This window comes from Apodemus sylvaticus, chromosome 1 (assembly GCF_947179515.1).
Source record: "Apodemus sylvaticus chromosome 1, mApoSyl1.1, whole genome shotgun sequence".
Taxonomy (NCBI): Eukaryota; Metazoa; Chordata; class Mammalia; order Rodentia; family Muridae; genus Apodemus; species Apodemus sylvaticus.
This window is the reverse complement of record NC_067472.1, coordinates 142,243,816-142,261,794: the sequence shown is the minus strand read 5'-3', so window position 1 is coordinate 142,261,794 and position 17,979 is coordinate 142,243,816. Positions and strand designations below refer to the sequence as shown.

Here is a 17,979-nt window from a genome sequence, read left to right as displayed (position 1 = left end):
AGTGGCAGGAAAACCAATGAGAATTATAGCTGGGACTCATAGGGAATACTTGTTTAAGGACCGTCTAAAGAGTGGGAAGTGGCCACTCTTCCTGAATCCATAGTTTTTGGTGCCTGGTCATACCCGGAAGGCTAAGAGATGTCAGACCTGGGCTGTGCTTGTAACTGTGTTGAAGGAACTGGGCTACTGCTGCCTGGTGACTCTAACCAAGGATGGAAACAGGGCTGGGATAACTGGGCTAGCTGCTGTGGGCTTTGGGGTTCATCAGATGTACCAGAAACCCAAGCGGCAGCAGAGCCACCTCAGAAGTGAGACAGTTGTCCCTGTAAATCCTTCTGGGATTCCTAGAGCGTCGGATTTCTTTGACTTCTGGGGCTTCAGTTTTGGCTGCAGCCATACCTACCTCCTCTTTGGCAATCCTCATGTTGTCCGTAACGTCTGAGAAGACGGTGGGTTTGATGAACAGCCCTCTGTCCTCCATGGCGGACCCCCCACATTCTAGCTTGGCCCCTTCCTTCTTCCCACTCTCTATCAGCTCGAGGATTTTGTCAAACTGCTTTTGGTCGATCTGAAAAAGACACAAAAGGGAATTAGAACTACTGTCTTCCAGGAGGGGACTGTGGGCTCGTGTTTTCAATGACCCTCAGCACCATCAGCAGGTCCTCCTCTGTTCTATGTCCCTGTCACATCCTAGATCAGATAACAGAGAGCCTTGTGGGTAGAGAGCCCTCTCCTGCACAAGCACTTGCTCTTTGGAATGCCCAGGCCGCAGAGAGGCAGTCCGTCCTCATCTCCATCCCGAGGCCTTACTCTCATGTCTGCTTCCCCTCCTCATGCTGTGAGGTGAGGTTCAGCGTGAAGTAGATTCAGGAATGATTGTATTCTGTCAAGTCTCAGCATTCTGCTACCATTACCAGATTTAACAAGTAAAAACAGGATTATTGGAATTATCCTCTCATGGTGCAGAGGAGGGGGCAAGGACTTGATACCCCTGGGAACAGTGGACTGAGCCTCATGGTAGGGTCTGGGTACTGCTTCTTGGCTGGAGGGAAATGAACCGATCAGAAAAGTTCCACCTTCTGCTGTCTCCTTCTTGACTAGAAGGTGCCCTTTGCCACAAATTAACACCCAGTTGGGGGACACAGTGTTTAACCAGATGTCAAAAGGCCACCCCTTCTGGGGATGGCTCAACAGGGAAGATGCTCTTCCTGTCTTCTTCCTCAAATTGTGACCGGGGTGACAGACAGCTCCTTCCCTCCCAGGCTGTGAGATTCAGAATTTAAGCAAAAATACTGTTACTGAGACATCCAGATAAGAGACTTGGTTTCATTCCAGAAACATTGAAGAGAGAGAGAGAGAGAGAGAGAGAGAGAGAGAGAGAGAGAGAGAGAGAGAGAGAGAGAGAACAACAACAACAAAAAGCTAGGGCTGGAATGATGGCTCAGTCAGTAAAACCTGAGAACTTGGGCTCTCTGTATCTACAGAAAAAAACTGGACATAGTGACCCACACCTATAATCCAGCACTGGGAAAGTGGAGACAAGAGGCTCCCCGAGGCTTGCTGGTCACTAGTCTCAGCACACCCCAAGTTCAGTGAAAGATCCTGTCTAAAAAAATAGGGTGGCTATCAACAGAGGAAGAACCTGACCTTGACCCCTGGTCTCCACACAAGCATATATGTGCACACGGCTACACACACATGAACAAACACACATGCATGCATATACCACAAATACACACATACAGAACAAGGACAAAAAGTAAATAAACCCATTTCAGGTGTGGAAAGTTCTTTGAGATTCTTCTTAAGGAGCAATAAGGAATCAAATGGTAGAGCCGACATGATCTTGATCTCTTACACACAGACATGGGGAGGAAACCCAAGCACATAATCTTATTTGCAAGGGAATTCTGGAGGGGTACTTCAGGGATAAAGACCGTGAGAGCTCCACTGTGGGGAGAGGTGAGAGTAGGTGGGGGTGGAAACCGTGAACCCCTTCACTGTAGTCCTTTGTACATGGTTAGGGTCTCGAGTGATATGCTTACACATCCACAAAAAGTAATGAAAGAAACCCAAACACATCCAGTTCCTAGCCTTCTCCGCCTTTCTCTGGGTGAATCACATCTTGGTTCAAAAGTTCCAGCTGGGCTGGCAAGATACTTAGCAAGTAACAGCACTGATTGTCACCCCGACAACTTGAGCTGAATCCTGGGCCCAGCAAGGGTTCACATCCTAGAAGTAGACGGCTTCTGGCCTGCACGTGCTTGCAATGGCCTGTGCATCTCCCTCCCCCTCACATACACAAACGTCTACACATACAAATTAAATAAATAAATGTCACTTAAAAACATTTTTAAAATGTGGGTGGGGGACAAGTCCTTATGTAACAAAACTCCTCTCTCCTCCTAGGGGGCCAACATAGCTCATTGGAGGAACTCCGTCAGGCCTCAGGTCTTGGCTGGCCGGAACTATGTTCTACCGGCAGATCCCATCTGTTTTGCAGACAGCATGGGTCCCTGTCAGAGCCCCTACACACCCATGTTCCACCCCCCTCCCCCGATGAGCCCTCATAAACATGTTGTTTAAATCTAATAGCCATCCGCGAAATGTCAGCTGGTGCCTACAGTGCAGGAAGAAAGATCTGGCAGGAAGGGAAATGACAGGGCAGGGCACAGCACCAGAAGTGGGAAAAGATGGCCCCCACAGGACCTCTGCAGAGGACGCCTCCGGATCCTGAGCAGGCCAGGTGGCTTCCTTGCTTGGCTGCCAAGTTAACCCAAAAGATGATGGAATGTTCCAGCAAGCGGTCTCTAGCCCCAGCCCTCGATCTAGGCCAGCAAGCTCTTCCACAGGCCTGAGACACACAGGGATATTTAGGCAGCTGGACAGCCTCACAGAGTAAAACCTTACAGGTCTTGGGAGGGGGAAGAACAGTCACAGGATCCTAAACAGTGTCCGGTTGGACAGTGTAAGTGAGTTGCACAGGGACTGTGCACAGAGAGCTCAGGTGGAATGGAGAGACACCCTTTTCCCTGACCCACTCCCTGGCAATGCCACGCCACAGACTTGGAAAGAGAAGGAGAGACCTGTCAGGAGAAAAACCTCCCCACCTAGCCCAGCTTAATGCTACAATTTGTGGATTTGATATTGTTTTGTGGCCATGTTTGCACAGAGACCATGGACTACCCTGTGACAGGACTGTGGAGTTTGTGGTTAAGGCCTGGCATGAGGAATTCACACAGCTTCCCCACCAGGGACAAGTGACACCAGAGTCACAGAGCACATGGGTTGGAGTCAAGGTTGGCTTGGCCTTGACCAGAAAATCCTCCATCTCTTCCCCAGCCAGCATCCACACAGAATAGCTAAGTAAGCCTGGCTATGCCCTGAAATCACGTGAGGATGCGCACTTCCTAGGCCAGAGAGTTGCCAGTCAGCGCATCTGCCTTAAAATAAGTCTATTGCCCTTTGTTGAGTTCTTCCTGGTGATGCCATACCCTCTACTATTCCCATTTCCCAGATGAGAACACCAAGGGCTGGAAGGAACAAAGCCACAGAGCCTCCTTTGAGCTCAGGAGCTGTGTAAACATGTGGTGCCAATTCAGTGTGCTTCTGGGATAGGCAGCAGGGAGTAAGTCATGGATATGACTGGAAACTTTCGGGCTGAGCAGCAGTCTGACAAAGATGGAGTTGCCACCGTTCTCTGCCGCAATGGTGCAGAAGCGGCCGGGCTGCCCTCTTAAATACCCATCCATGGCTTCACATACTGTTAGTAAGAAAGCCACACAGGATGTGCGCTTTACAAACTTCATTGTTGTAGCTATTCATTCTCAAACAGGCCTGTAGATACCTGTTCCCACTGCCCAGGATACAGCCCGATCCCTAGAGTCTCTCTGCCCTCTGGTTGCTGAGAGTTACTTCATGCTATAATGCACGTGGCCTTGAAGGCCCTTGAATCAAGCTTGTCAGTCACTGCCCTGACTGTCCCCTCTTCTGCAGGGTTCAAGGAACTCTCTCTATCCCCAAGCTTTGAAGGTCACCATATCAAGGAGGCTGCCGGATATGGATACGGATACGACAGATAGCCTTGTGCCGGGGGATCCACTGGCTCCTCCCTGATTCCTGTGGATACTGCTTCATTTCCTGTCTGAAACAGTTCCATCAGCTTCTAAATAAAAGCATTGAGTGGACAGCACAAGCTAATTCTTTTCCTCAGAGAGGGAATCCTGTCTGTGACCATACTTCTGCCTAGCTCAGTCCCTGCAGGAGCCCCGCACATAGAGACGTGTTTGTTGGTGGGTTACCTGAGGCCCCTGCTCCGTTTTGGCATCGAAGGGGTCTCCAACCGGCCTCTTCTTGGCGAACTCCACACTCCTCCTCACAAACTCCCCGTAGACCTGCTCTTCCACAAACACCCTGGAGGCCGCTGTGCAGCACTGGCCTTGGTTGAAGAATACTCCCTGGTGAGCGCACTCCACAGCCAAGTCCACTGGGGGTCGGGGGAGGCGAGAGGAAGCGATTAAGTTGTTACAGCAGGCCTGACAGCTGCAACTCTAATTACCCCCACAAGGAAACAGGGCCCAGATGACCGCATTTCAGAAACTAATTTTTCTTTCTTGGCGCTTCCCAAAGGAGAGGATGGAGGAAAGGATTTTAGATTCACCATAGTCTGAGTTAAGAAAGTCTGGAGACTCAGGCGCCCTCAGTGCCTTTCATGTGCTAATGAGCGTTGAGTAGGAACATTTTACAGTTTAGTTGTCTATGGTACCCCCCACCCCACCCCAGCTTTCCTGTCCCTGGAGGGGCTGTATCCCAGCAGGGTTAGAACAGGACAGTAGTCTCACAGGGATCTCAGACCTCCCTGCTGTGGCCCCACCCCTTCATCTGGGCCATGGGCCAGGTTAGCATGGCCCCTCCTGAAGACACCAATTAATTTTCTGGTCCCTGATGGTAACTAGGAAGGATGACTAAAGTGACAGAGTGTTGCAGATCACCCTGAGCATTATGTCAGGATTTAATTTGGGAGAATGGTGCTCCCTGGAGGAGGAGGCCAAAGAAAAAGGGGGGACAGGCTCTGTTTTCATGACCCTGGGAAACCAGCCCCTACATAGGGTTCCTTTCATCAGGGAAGGGACAGTAGGTGGGGCAAACACAAACCAGCACTGGGTTTTAGGGATGGGAATTTGGGACCCTAAATGTGAGTCACAGGAGGGCTACATACAAAACTGGTCCAGTGACACCAGTAGCAACACTGCTCAGGCCAGAGGTGGGCAGTCCCTCTCCACAGCCTCCCTGGGGTTCTTCCTCACTCTTCCCTCCCAGCTTTAGAGAAAGGAACCAGTCCTTCACATCTTAGTGAGGAATGGTATCCCTGTCACTATTTCTCAGGGCTATTTGCCATTCCAGTCTTATCTGAGGTGGAATGGAAGGCTTTGTTCTTGGTGGCAGGTGTTTCTGGCACGAGTGGACCGTGGGGGAGGCTGTTCTCTAAGGCATAGGTGCTCTCAGGCTCTTGAGGAGTCACACCTTTCAATTGGTGACCCAGCGATCAGACGGATGAATGCTCACCGTGGTCCCTTCTGCCCTCTTCTGGACACAAGAGCCAACAATAACACGCATACCCTTTAGGATTGTGTCACAACTCTGACAAGACAGAAGTTGCACCCAGCTGCTGTGCAGGTGGCTCTGCCAGGGAAAAGTCACATGGGAAATGGCACCCAGAGCGTGTTTTTGTTCTGTGTTTTGAAGGGTCGGCAAGGCTGACGTCTGGTGTGTCAGGCCCAAGACAAAGAAGAAACACTCTGACTCTTTCAAGAGCCCAAGAACACTGCAGTGTCAGTGGCTTGAAGATGGAAAAATGGACGCCCAGAGTGGGGAGCCCGCCTCCTCCTTCCCCAGCCCAGAAGGAGAGACTGGATCCCGTCTACAGACTCCCTGGAACCTCCTCGGTCTCTTTAGGGGCAGGAAGGTGAACTTAACCTTCAGGTGCAGACCCTGCAGTGCCTGTAAGCCACACACGTGCACAGCTCAGCAATGATGTTCTGCCCTCCATAGGCCTGGGCCCGTGGGGGACAATGGCAGGCCCATCCCTTGAGGAAAGCATCCCATTCGTGCTCTTTTCATGGGTTCTGAATGCACGCCAAAAAGTGAGGAGAGACTACAGGCCCAGTGACTCACAGTCAGCGTCAGCACACACGATGCACGGGTTCCTGCCTCCCAGCTCCAGCGTGACTCTCTTTAGGTTGCTCCGGGAGGCGGCTTCTTTAACCAGCTTTCCAACCTTCAGGGTAAGAATTAGGCTTTGTTAACACTTAGATGTGGTGAACGTGTGCGGGCAGGCTTTGGGCACCCTGGTCACCTGCCTCAGTGATGTACCCCAGGCCTGATGCATCATACTGTCTGTCACACAGCCTTGATTCACCAGGTTGGCCACTGCAGCAGGGCCCCATGCTGGGCGACCTGGCACTCCTGCTAGTAACAGCTGAGACTCTGCCAGCCCAATATGGAGGTGATGCTGCTCGGAGACGACTGCCAAGTCAGGGAAACAGCAAAGATGGCTCGTCCTGTGCTGACATGTGATCAGTTCCCTAGAACCCTTTAAAGACTGAGCCCACTTTGGGAGGAGGAATGAGAATTGGTCGCTGAGGTAGTGCCACAGGACCAGTCTCCCACGTACCGATAGGGTCTCTCTGGGACCTGAGTACGTAGCTGGATGCAGGGCTGGCCTAGTGTGCCTCCTGACTCACCCTGTCAGCAAGTTTAGCCAGGCACTAAGAGTCTCAGAGCTTTGAAAGACTGGGGAGACCAAGGCAGATCCTGAGACTTTAAGCTGGATAGCTCAGTGTCCACATTGCCAAGACCTGTTTAATACCATGCAAGGGGATGATGGTTCTAGGCCAGAGCCTAATTCTTACTGGATGCTCTAAGGATGATCACCCTGGCTGCCAAAGGGGATGGCAGGACTGGGGTGGGCAGCAGACTCCTGGCCAGGCTAGACATCTCAGAGATGTCCATTCCCCTGCTTTTCTTCTTCTTCTTTTTTAAAAATATTGATTTGTAGGTGCTCTTCACATATGAAGGATATATAAACATTTGGAGAGCTACGTGCTGTGCAGCTGGTTTTCTCCCAGCTTATTTATCAGCTCTTGTTCTTAATGGTATTGTTTACTATATGGATGCTTTACATTTTTATTTTATCTTATCTCTCAGTTATTTTTCCTAAGGCTTCCAAACTCTGTTAACTATTTATTTAGTTTGGGAACTGGAACATTTCCTAATAGTTTACTAATGGTTTAGAAAAAGAGAAACAAATAGTATTTGAGCTTCTCAAGAAAACATCAGCGGGTCTCAAATAATGGACCAGTTGTTGTCTTTGCCAGCAGCTCACAAAGAGGGCTTACCTCTGTGGAGCCGGTGAAGGCTATCTTGTTGATCTGGGGATGGGAGGAAATTGCTGCGCCCACTGTGGGCCCAAAGCCTGGCACAATGTTCACCACTCCCGGAGGGAACCCGACCTGGGAGGGACAGAAACGGTATCAAAGAATCAGACAGACAATACCTACTGCAAACCTATCTGCAGGGGTGGTCAAGAGCTGGAGCCCTGGAGTCCCCAAGCAGAGAAGCAGCATCCTCAAGGGTCAGCTGGGTCATGCGCTGGCAGGATGCACCCACATCAGCTGCAACAGCCCCTGCCTCCTGCTGTTCTTCCAATCCTCTGCTGTTGGCTGGGGTTCAAGGCTCATGGGCAAATGAATTGATCACATCCAGGAAGAGTTTTCATTCTAGCAGGGCCCAGGAGCAAAGGTTCAGGGATACCACTAGGTGGCAGTAGACCTCTTGGATAAGACTGCCAGTGTGTGTGTGTGTGTGTGTGTGTGTGTGTGTGTGTGTGTGTGTGTGTATGGTGTTGGGGAAAATGTGTGTGCACATTTGTGTGTGTGTGCTTGTATGCCTGCATGTGTATATACGTGCACATGAATGTGCCTGTGTGAGCATGTGATGTGTCTATGGATATGTCTGTGGGGTGGAAGAGAATGGGTATGTGGAAGCATTTTTATTTGTGAGTGTGTTTGTATGAGTGTATGAATGGGTGTGTGAAGATATGTGTGTGAAAGATCATATGTGAGTCTGTGTGTGCATGTGTCAACATGTGAATATAAGATGTGTGTGTGTGTGTGTGTGTGTGTGTGTGTGTGTTGAGGGAAGGAGAGTTATCTTGGTCACCCCCTCTTCAGGCACCTATGCCCTTGCCAAGCCAATGCCAGATCTTCTCTGCCCAGGTAAAATGGGAAGTCCTCTTATGGATTTGGTTTAATGCTGGCATTATGGGCTCCCAAACTGCATGAGTGTGAGAAACTGGGGATTCCTGGCCCCAGATGGTTCTAATTGATAACTAAGGCTGCCAGCAGCCAATGGTAGGAAGACAGGGGCGGGACTTTAGATTTCTCAGGCAAGGGAACCAAGGGAAGAGGAAGGATTTAGAACAGTCATGCCAGGGAAGCAGAAAGATCAGGCCTGTGAAGTGCAGGACAGAGAGACTGCCAACATGTAAGAGTCGGGGATCGTGGCCCTGGAGGGCTGCAGGCCTGGGTCTGGGGCAGGCAGGATGGAATATAGGTTTTTGTAAGAAATAATTCAGGAATATCAGAGGGAGAATGTGTTAGCTGTGGGGAAGTTTAGAAGTCCCCAGCCATTGTGCTGTTTAAGGCATATTAAATATAAGGCAGTGTGTGTGTGTGTATGTGTGTGTGTGTGTGTAGAGAGAGAGCATGTGTGCATGCACATGTGTGCATCCACATGTACATGTGTGTGTCTTTCATTCAAGAGTCTAGAGCATATGGGGCAGGATGTATGTAGCTCCACTACAGCTACATATGTCCCCTTGCTGGCCCTACTAGGCTCATCCAGGATTGGTGCTTGCCAAGGCACAGGACTGCTGATCTCCCATACTCACACTAACGCTCCACACACATAGGAGACCTCCCTGTTAACAAGACTTTCGCCAACCTAATGAGGCAGAAGGTGTCCTTCCCAGCCCTGGGTCTTGTACCATGACTTCATCTTTAAAATGCAGTTTTAGGGTACAATGCTTGACTCTTAAGTTTCCTGGGCATTCTTCTATAACAGGTGTGATTTTTGAGCCCAGAGTCTCATTTACATGAAAGCGGGTGTGACCAGCGAGAGAAGGTGAGTCCCGGCTGGTTACAGCAGCCCAGCCTCCCTCCACCGTGTACACCTCCCCGCTGCCTCGGTCCAGCTGGGAGTGAACCTTTCTTCCAGCTCATCTCTCTTCCTGTTCTTTCGATCTTCCCTACACGCATGCTGATGATGGAATGGCTGAAATATGTTGCCAGGTGTGTCTGGCAGGTGTCCTTCTAGGCCACTGCTTCCCTGAGTTGTGGCTCCCTTGGGGTGGGGAGGACAGTGGGAAGGCTCGTGGAGACCTACACACAGCTGCAACTGACTACCTAGCTAGCCGGCAAGGCCGCCCTTCCCACCTCCCGTGGCCACTGAGCCGAGGACCCGTGGAGTTTGGAGATCTCTTTTGCCTCCCCCCTCCCTTACCATGCTCTATATAAAACACAGAGAGCTAACCACTGGTTTATGCCTTAATGAGAGAGGCAGGTTCTTATTAGGACCGTGATGAGGAACAGAAGCTTCCAGATCAGCTACCGTGTAGGCAATCACTAAGCTAACCAGTCATGTCCTTCCGTCTGCGCGGTGAGCTGGTGGCTGCTGTCACTACTTTTGATGGCACCTGACTCCTGGGTGTGCGGGTCTATCCAGAATACATAATAGTTCCTTGTCAGATTTCTTACCTCTTTGATGAGAGAGGCGAGGTACAGAGCGGTGAGAGGTGTCTGCTCGGCTGGCTTCAGGACCACGGTGTTCCCACAGCACAGGGCAGGAGCCAGTTTCCAGGCCAGCATCAGCAGGGGGAAGTTCCACTGTGTCAGAGAACAAGAAAGCGACCTTGAGGCTCAGGTCCATTGTGCCCCCATCCCAGGGCCCAGCCACCTCAGTGGACACTTCCTTTGTAACATGGTCTGGTTGGGCTTTGAAAGGCAGCATCGGCGTATGTAAGACTGCAGGAGCCCAGTGCTTGCTCAACTTCATCCTGGAAGATGCTAATGGAGAACAGTTCTACCCTATGTGTCTATTCCCTCCAAAATGCTTGCCAAAGGAGTGACATTTCCCTTGTCTCTTCAGTTCTCAAGGACGCCGCTGCTGTGGAAGTGTCCCAAGGCTTCCCAGAAAGGCATTATCGAGGTCCCCAACCTATCCACCACCTCTCAGACCCTTAGTGCCCCAGGCTGCAGGAGTGGCACCTGCTACCTACCAGGAGCACTTATCCTAGTCTGAGCTCCTCCTTGCCAGCCTCCCCCCCCCCCCCCCCCCCGTTTCCTTCCGAGGAGGGCCACTAATCCACTCCTTTGCCCAGGTAGGTCTTACTGTTTGCAACGCCCTCTTCTCTGATGACCAACTATTCCGGTGCCCCAGGCCCAATTAAGAGTCTCTGTCCCAGAGAAGCAGGCCACTCCAATCCACGGTGCCTCCTGCTGAACACCCTGGACTATCTTAGGAGTCCTTGGGCATCAAGCCCTGTGCCCACCAGTGGCTGTTACAGTGAGCAGAAACAGTCTGTGAAGGAACACTTTCATACTCACTGGTGTAATGGCCCCACACACCCCGATGGGCTCGTGCCTGGTGAAGCACATGACATTGTCATCTGGAAGAGAGGTGACACGTGAAAAATAAAGTTGTAATTAAGAAGTTCGCATGGACCCAGGCATGGTGGCGCACACCTTTGATCCCAGCAGAGATGGGGGGCAAAGATGGTTGGATCTCTGGGAGTTTATGGACAGACTAGTCTACATAGCAAGTTCCAATTGAGTGTCCAAAAGAAAAGTTGGCATGGTCCATGTGAGGACAGGGCCCATGGGACAGGCACACTGCAGGGGAAAGGGCAAGGTGGGGAGGAGAAGACAGCCCCCCCCCCCAGTAGACCCAAGCAAGGTCAGAGTCTGCGCATGCTCACCTGTGGGGATGGTCCTGCCCTGGATTTTGTCTGCCCACCCGGCAAAATATCTGAAAGTCTTAATACAGCCCTCCAGGTCGACGAAAAAGGCATGAAGGAATGGCTTGCCCGTGTCCATGGTCTCCAGAGTCTGCAAGAACAAGGCAGCATCTTCTGTAGACTCAACAATTTTCTTTTTCCTTCTCCGGTTGTTAAGTAGAGCAGTGCAGGAGAAAGCACAGACCCAGAGCATAGCTCTCTAGAGTTCCGTCCTTACATACCACTTCAGAAAACCTACATCTCTACATTGAAGTGGACCTGCGCCTATCGGCAAGGACCGACCCCTCCCCCTTTATTGCCTGGTGCCTGGAGCAGGGGGCTGGTGAACGTGAGCACTGTCTCCATTGATGCTCATTTGAATATGCGCTGTGTGCCCTCTGCCAAGACGTTAGCTCTTCCATCCAGAGCGCAGCAATCTCCAATGTACCGTCCAGACACGTGAATTAGTGCACCCCTAGGGAGCTTCCAGAAATTTGCCTGGCAGGAGGATGGCTTCTTTTAACAAAAGAGAAAGGGAAGAACTGGTCAGTGTGGTGGTAGAGAGAACCTCGGGAGGAGGAGGTTCAGAAGGAGCTCAGGAGGGACAGGCCACCAGCCCAACCACGCGATGCTTCCCAAGCAGGCTGCTGGCCGGATGTGGAAACGGACTAGGGAGGGCAAGCTGGCTGGACTAGGCCTGGGTGCCGCTGCTCAACATTGGGACTCTTTTCTATTTCCAGCCTGGGTGAAAGAAACCCCTTTGTCTCTCACACAAGTAGCCCAATGGCGCACCATGTTGAACCGTCCACTTATCTGGCTTCGAGGAAAGCATCCACCCATCACATCGTCAAATCGCCTAGGGCTGAATTCCTGTCAGAGTCTGTATGGAGCTAGATGGTGCTAGAGAGAGGAAGGGAGGTGCTTCCCCACTCCAACCCAGAGCTTTAGATCTGAGGCGCTTGCCTGTGTCTTATTGGATGCTGATGGCTCTGTTCCCATTAGGAGGTACTGATGAGGGTACAGTCACTAAGGCTGGCAGGGTCTGACCTTTACCTCAGAGACAACCAAAAGAAACAAACACAGCCTGTGTGTGTGTGTGTGTGGTATGTTTGTGTGTATATATTCATGTGTGTGGACACATGTGAGTATGGGTATGTATGCATGCAGAAGCTTCTCAGTCCCTCGTCACCTTACTTTTTGAGACAAGGTCTGTGACTCTTTGAGCTTGGAGCACGGAGTTAGCTAGACTGGTTAGCCAGTGAGCCCCAGGAGCCTCTGAGCTCCGCTCCTCAGCTGTGGCATTTACTGGTACATCCTGCCACGCCTAGCTTTTTTTTTTTTTTTTTTTTTTTTTTTTTTTTTTTTTTTTTTTTGTGGTGCTGAGGATCCAAACTCAGGTCTTTATGCTCTCACTGCCAACACTCTGTTGACTGAACCATCTCCCTAACTATGGAAATCCTCGCTTCTGACTGATGCTGGCTGAGCCCTCAGATGTCTTCCACCTCAGTTTCCTGTGCTGAAAAAGGAAGATATTAACAGTTTCACCCTCTTGGGGCTGGTGTGTGAGTTAAAGCAATCAGGGAGTGTAACACTCAAATAACTGCGTGCCTCGGTGTAATTTGTCCAGATGCTAACAGGTGGACAGGCCAGCTTTCTTTGACGCACTGGACGGGTGCTTGGTGACCATCACTGTTCCTGAGGGGAAAGGACTCGGACTTGCTGACAATGACAGAACTTGGCTGGGTCTGCGGGTCTGAGGCTCACCCTGGACACCAACCACTTGGAGCCCGGCACGACACCCGGTACCCTGTACCTTTGGCCCCTGTGGATTTTCATCCACTTTAGTTTTCTGAGGAGAAGCCTAGTACTTTCAGGAATGTCCAAAGACCCCCCGGCTCCGGACAGCCCCCAAGTGCATGAACACGGCGGTGCGTGGAGCCAGGGCTCTGTCTGCTCTTGCTCTTTTCTGTGATAAGGCAAGAGAGAGGGCATTGATGGAGCACTGTGGGCAAATCTGGGACGTGGGCAACTCTCTGCCTCCCATCCTGGATTTCTACCTCTCGTTTGGTGGCCTTGGACAAGGTGTTTTTTTTTTTTTTCTGGGCCTGAACTTCCTGGCTTTGAAATAATATAATACATGCAGTAAGTCCAGAGCATCCAGTGCATGCTACCTACAGGTTTAAGTCGTTAATTTAGACAAGATTGCTTAGTCAAGTAATAACTTGATTTTTCTGGGTCAGTCGTAAAGAATCAGTACAAACAGAACCCAGTTCACAATAAATTTATACGAAAAATTCTTTAAACAGGAGGGGCAGCTAAGGAGAAGGTTCAGTTGGTAAGTGCTCACCATGCAAACAAGAGGACCCGAGTTCAAGTCCCAGAACCTACATTTGAGAAAAGCCGGGTGTGGTGGCACAGGCTTGTAATTCCTGCATGAAGGAGGTGGAGACAGATCCCTGGAGCTCACTGGTCAACAAACTTTGCCTAATTAGTGAGCTCCAAGCCAATCAGAAATTGTTTCAAAAACAAAAACAAAACTGAAAAAACCCAAATGGTTAATTACTGAATGGCAGCGCCAACCCTGGACAGGTGGTCCTGGCTGATGTAACACAGCAGGTTGGGCAAGCCCTGAGGAGCAAGCCAGTGGGCTTCACACTTCCATGGCTTCTATTCCAGGTCTTGCCTTGAGTTGCCGCCCCGATTTCTCTGGGCGATGGAGTGTGACCTGAAAGTTCTAAGCTGAAATAAACCCTTTCCTCCCCAAGTTGCTTTTGACTGTGGTATTTTATTACCACAGAAACCTTAACTAAGACAGATAGCCATCTCCACATGCTCAAAGGGAGAAGATAAAAAGAAAGGAAGAAGAGGTGGTGGTGGAGGAGGAGGAGGTAGAGAAGAAGGAAGAGGAAGAGTTGTGGAGGAGGAGAATGTGGAGGAGGAGGAGGAGAAAGAGAAGGAGGAGAAGGAGGAAGGGGAGGAGAAGGAGGAAGAGGAAGAGTCGTGGAGGAGACTGGAGTTGAGGTAGAGAGAGGACTGAGCTTGGGAAGTCAAGTGTTAGCTCCTGACTGGAGCCGGTGATTGTCTTACTGCTGTGATTCAGACGCGGGCCACCTCAGTCAAGCCAAAGTTTACTTTCTTTATCATAAAAAGAGAAAAATGCACCTTCTGAATACTTAATGTTCAGATGCTACGGGATAATTACCTGCTAGTGTGCCTTCCCCCAAATGCCAGTGCGCCCAGGCTGCAAACGAGGCTCCAGAAATGGCGCCCAAACCGAAAGGTCAATCCTCTATCAAGGAGGAGCCGTATGTGGCACCTACAAGGACGGACACCCAGAGGGCCAGAGTGTGGGCCTAGGTTCCTCAACAGAGCTAGGAACGTCATGAGCCACGGAGGCCCCAACATCTGTTTCCAAGCTTTGGATGCAGAATAAACACCCAGTTCCATCAAACCACTGAGCCGGCAAGAGAATACAGCAGAATAAAGCATTTTGCTACTCAAAAAGGCAGGAAACCATATCAAGGTGGAGAGCGAGGGGCGCCCTCCTATGATGTGGTTAGAGTTTTCAAAGCCATATTTCCTAGTCATTCTCGGGGGCCCTTTAATGTTGGGGCCAAGAGCTGGATCTTATTTCTTGTGGGCAACCAGGTTGTAGTGGCAGGAGCGGTGTGCTGGGGGGTAGGGGGGTGGCCCCATCCCCCCACCTGCTTCTGTCTGCCATCAACACACTATAGTGCCGGGGTGACGGCGCAGGAGAAGAAGGTGGCCCACACTGCCACGGGTGGCAATGACATTTGAGGACAGGGCGGGAAGGGTTGCCCAGGACACATCCTCTTCAGCCTGCGATTAGTACTTATGGACATTGCAGACCGATGAGCTCATGCGGGGGGAAAACAGAAATGTTTTTGAAAAAGCCAGCTTGGCAGCATGAACGGCGCGGCTGGTTTTCGGTGCAGGAAGAAACCAGAGGCTCTCTGGAGCTCTGCCCCGGGAGGAATCTCACTTAGATTCCTTCTTGCGAAGAAGGAACATGAGGCTTAGCACTGGCAGAAGGAAACAGAGCTCATGGTGTCTGCAGACCTCTCTCAAGGAGAGCTCCCTTAACCCCCAGGAGTACCCAAACTCAGGACAAAAGCAGTTCAAGGGTCCTGGCTGATACTTTAAAAGGATGGCTACTCTCCTGGTTTTCAACATCAGAATAAAACAAAAACAAAAAACCAAGAAAACCCTTTGCTAAAAATTTGAATCAAAGACCAAAAAAGTAGATGTCGCCTCCTAACAAACTGGGCCTCAAGGTGTGAAACAAAATTTCAACCAAGGAATTGAATTGTATATCAGCCAGAGTGAAGGCTGTGATGGTTTCAAGACTCCCCGTGGGGCTCGTGATATAGCTTCCAAAGCAGGTGCTTGCCACCAAGCCCGAGGACCTGAGTTCGAATCTTGGGATCCGTATGGTAAAAAAAGAGAATCTACTCCTGAAAGTTGTCCTCTGACCTCCACACAGACACTGTGGTGGCAAGTATACACCCACACACCACGTACAAAAATCATAATGACGAAAACATTTAAAAACAAAAGACTTCCTGTGGCCCAGGGATGTCTTCTGGTCATCTGCCTCAGGACCCAAGGAGGGCTGAATCTTGTTAAACAACAGACTTACAGCTTATCGATGCCTTCCCAGCCCCACAGCCTTTGTGTGCACTCATGGGTAGGCTGTATTGCTATCCTGTTCCTATTTCCTCTCAGAGAAGCTAAGGCCTCTAAAAGATGCCGGCCAGCAGGGGGGCAGGGCAGCTTGGGTCAGATCCTATAGCATCAGTATGAGAGCTGTTATTTATAACAGCTATCTCCTCCTTGGTGCTTACTGTATGTTGGGGATTCTGATGATTTTAAATGGCTCTTTCTTCAAACAGCACTTAGATATCATTATCTGTGACATTTCACTGAAGAAATAAATCTCAGGCAGTTTAGGAACTAGCATGTAATTAGTAAGCGGCAAAGCAGGACTTTGAGCCCAGGCCCTTTATGCTGTGCATCTTCTATAACCAAATCTCGTCCTCACCAGCATTCTGGATGTGCTCACCACTGTTCTCTTCTGAGGCGATACAGGGATGCGTTCCGATAATGCAAGGGCATTTGATTTTCTATAAACAATGTTATTTGTGCCCCCAGACCTTCCCAGAGCCTATACTATGATGACTGAAATCTGCAGGTAGCACCTAACCCTTAAATACATATTGCACTTTTTCCTATACTGACTTTCCACAATAAAGCTTAGCCTGTAAATCACCGTAAGAGATGAGAAGCAGTAGCTACTGTTGTAGCTAATAAATAAAACTATAACAGTTCACTGCGATACAAGGCTTATTTCTAGGACTTTCCATATAGTACTTTTGAGCCCAGGAGATTCTGGATAACTGAAACCCCAGCTAAGGGGAGACTAGCAGAACTCTGATAAGGTTAGAGTTACGTTTGCAAAGAAGTTAATGTGAAGTAGAAAACAGTTACTACATAAATGTCCAGGCAGGGGCAGGGGACCCCAGCCTCTGGTGACTGGTTGGGAATGTCTCCAGTTTGGGAACCACACAGGCAACTGAATTCCCTTTACACAGTGAGGCAGAGAGGCTGAGCTGCAGTGGAGGAAGCCTGTCTTCGATGTGATGAGGAGGAAGTCTTGAGGCAGGGACACCTGCTACCCACACCCAAAGACCAAACAGACCCATAGGCCCACAAAACAAATACTGCAGGTGTTTCCAGCTGCATCCCATGGGGACGGATCCCTCAGTGAGAGGGACAGTGAGGACAGCCCCCACCCCACCTGCCCAGCTCCCGTACTCACCGCCAGGATCGCACGGTCCCTTTCTACAAGATCAGCCAGCTGGTGCAGCAACTGGCCACGGCTCAGGGCATCCAGCCGGCGCCACGGGGATCCCCGCTGGAAGGCAGCCTGCGCGGCCTCCACAGCCTTGTCCACGTCGGGCTGCAAGACAAAACAACAGAGAGAATGTGTCGCTTTTCACGCAACCGCAGTCTGCGGGCACAGAACATAACAGCGTCTTGCTGAGGAGCCAAGAAGCTTCAAAGCAACACGTTTTTGAAATTCCCCGGATGACTTGGGGGCTTTCAAGTGATTCTTTTTTTCTTTACATGGTAAGTCATTTTTCAGTTTTTCTGTACTAGCTAAGTATTAAATGTTTTATACAGTCATTCACCTCAAATATTTTTTTTCTTGATGACCCAACAGTAAGAGATTTCCCAGGCCAGAGAGATGATGGTTCAGCCAGCAAAGTGCTGGCTGTGAACACTAGGTGACCCAAGCTCAATCTCCAGAATCCATAGTAGAGAGAGGAATGACTCCCAAAAAGTTGCCCTTTGACCTCCTGATGAACACGGGAGTGTTCGCAGTCACAGACATGCTGTATGCATGCTAATAATAAGTAAAATAAACCTTAAAACTCTAAGAAAGATTTTCTATGTGTCAGTTCCATTTCAACACACAGAGATCACTATGTCTACATGGTGTGGCACGTAAGGAAGGATAACAGCCACAGGTCTTTGGATATATATATATATATATATATATATATATATATATATATATATATATATAAGCTGAGACTTGAACTGGAGCCTTGCATGTGCAAGACACGCCCGCTACAACCGAGCCTTGGCTCTGCCCTCTGTCTTTTAAAAGGGCAGAGTGGTGGCTGTGCAGAGGAGAACCGCCTGTCCTTTTTTCAGGGGAATGGGCTCAGGACCACGGTCTGGTTACTGACAGACAGGCTCCGTCCATGCAGAGTGTCTCCCTGGGGTGATGCAGCAGGTAGCTGATGCGGCACCCCAGTGAGGAGAGGCCTCTCCAGCTGCAGGGCCAACGCAGCCTCTGTCTCTGGGTGCACAGAGCAAAGTGTTCCTTCAGGTGATGG

At 50.2% G+C, this 17,979-nt stretch overlaps 1 protein-coding gene across 1 annotated transcript in view; it reads right to left on the bottom strand.

The window, feature by feature from the left end:
• The window catches only part of Aldh1a3 (aldehyde dehydrogenase 1 family member A3), a 35,997-nt gene that overhangs the window by 10,701 nt on the left and 7,317 nt on the right, over positions 1 to 17,979 (bottom strand). The window contains exons 3-10 of the mRNA XM_052161127.1: positions 16,893 to 17,033; positions 11,036 to 11,165; positions 10,665 to 10,726; positions 9,816 to 9,944; positions 7,398 to 7,511; positions 6,175 to 6,277; positions 4,302 to 4,486; positions 404 to 568 (exon numbers count right to left, since the gene is read on the bottom strand). Coding sequence (XP_052017087.1) covers positions 404 to 568; positions 4,302 to 4,486; positions 6,175 to 6,277; positions 7,398 to 7,511; positions 9,816 to 9,944; positions 10,665 to 10,726; positions 11,036 to 11,165; positions 16,893 to 17,033 — 1,029 coding nt within the window. The remainder of the gene's footprint in view (positions 1 to 403; positions 569 to 4,301; positions 4,487 to 6,174; positions 6,278 to 7,397; positions 7,512 to 9,815; positions 9,945 to 10,664; positions 10,727 to 11,035; positions 11,166 to 16,892; positions 17,034 to 17,979) is intronic.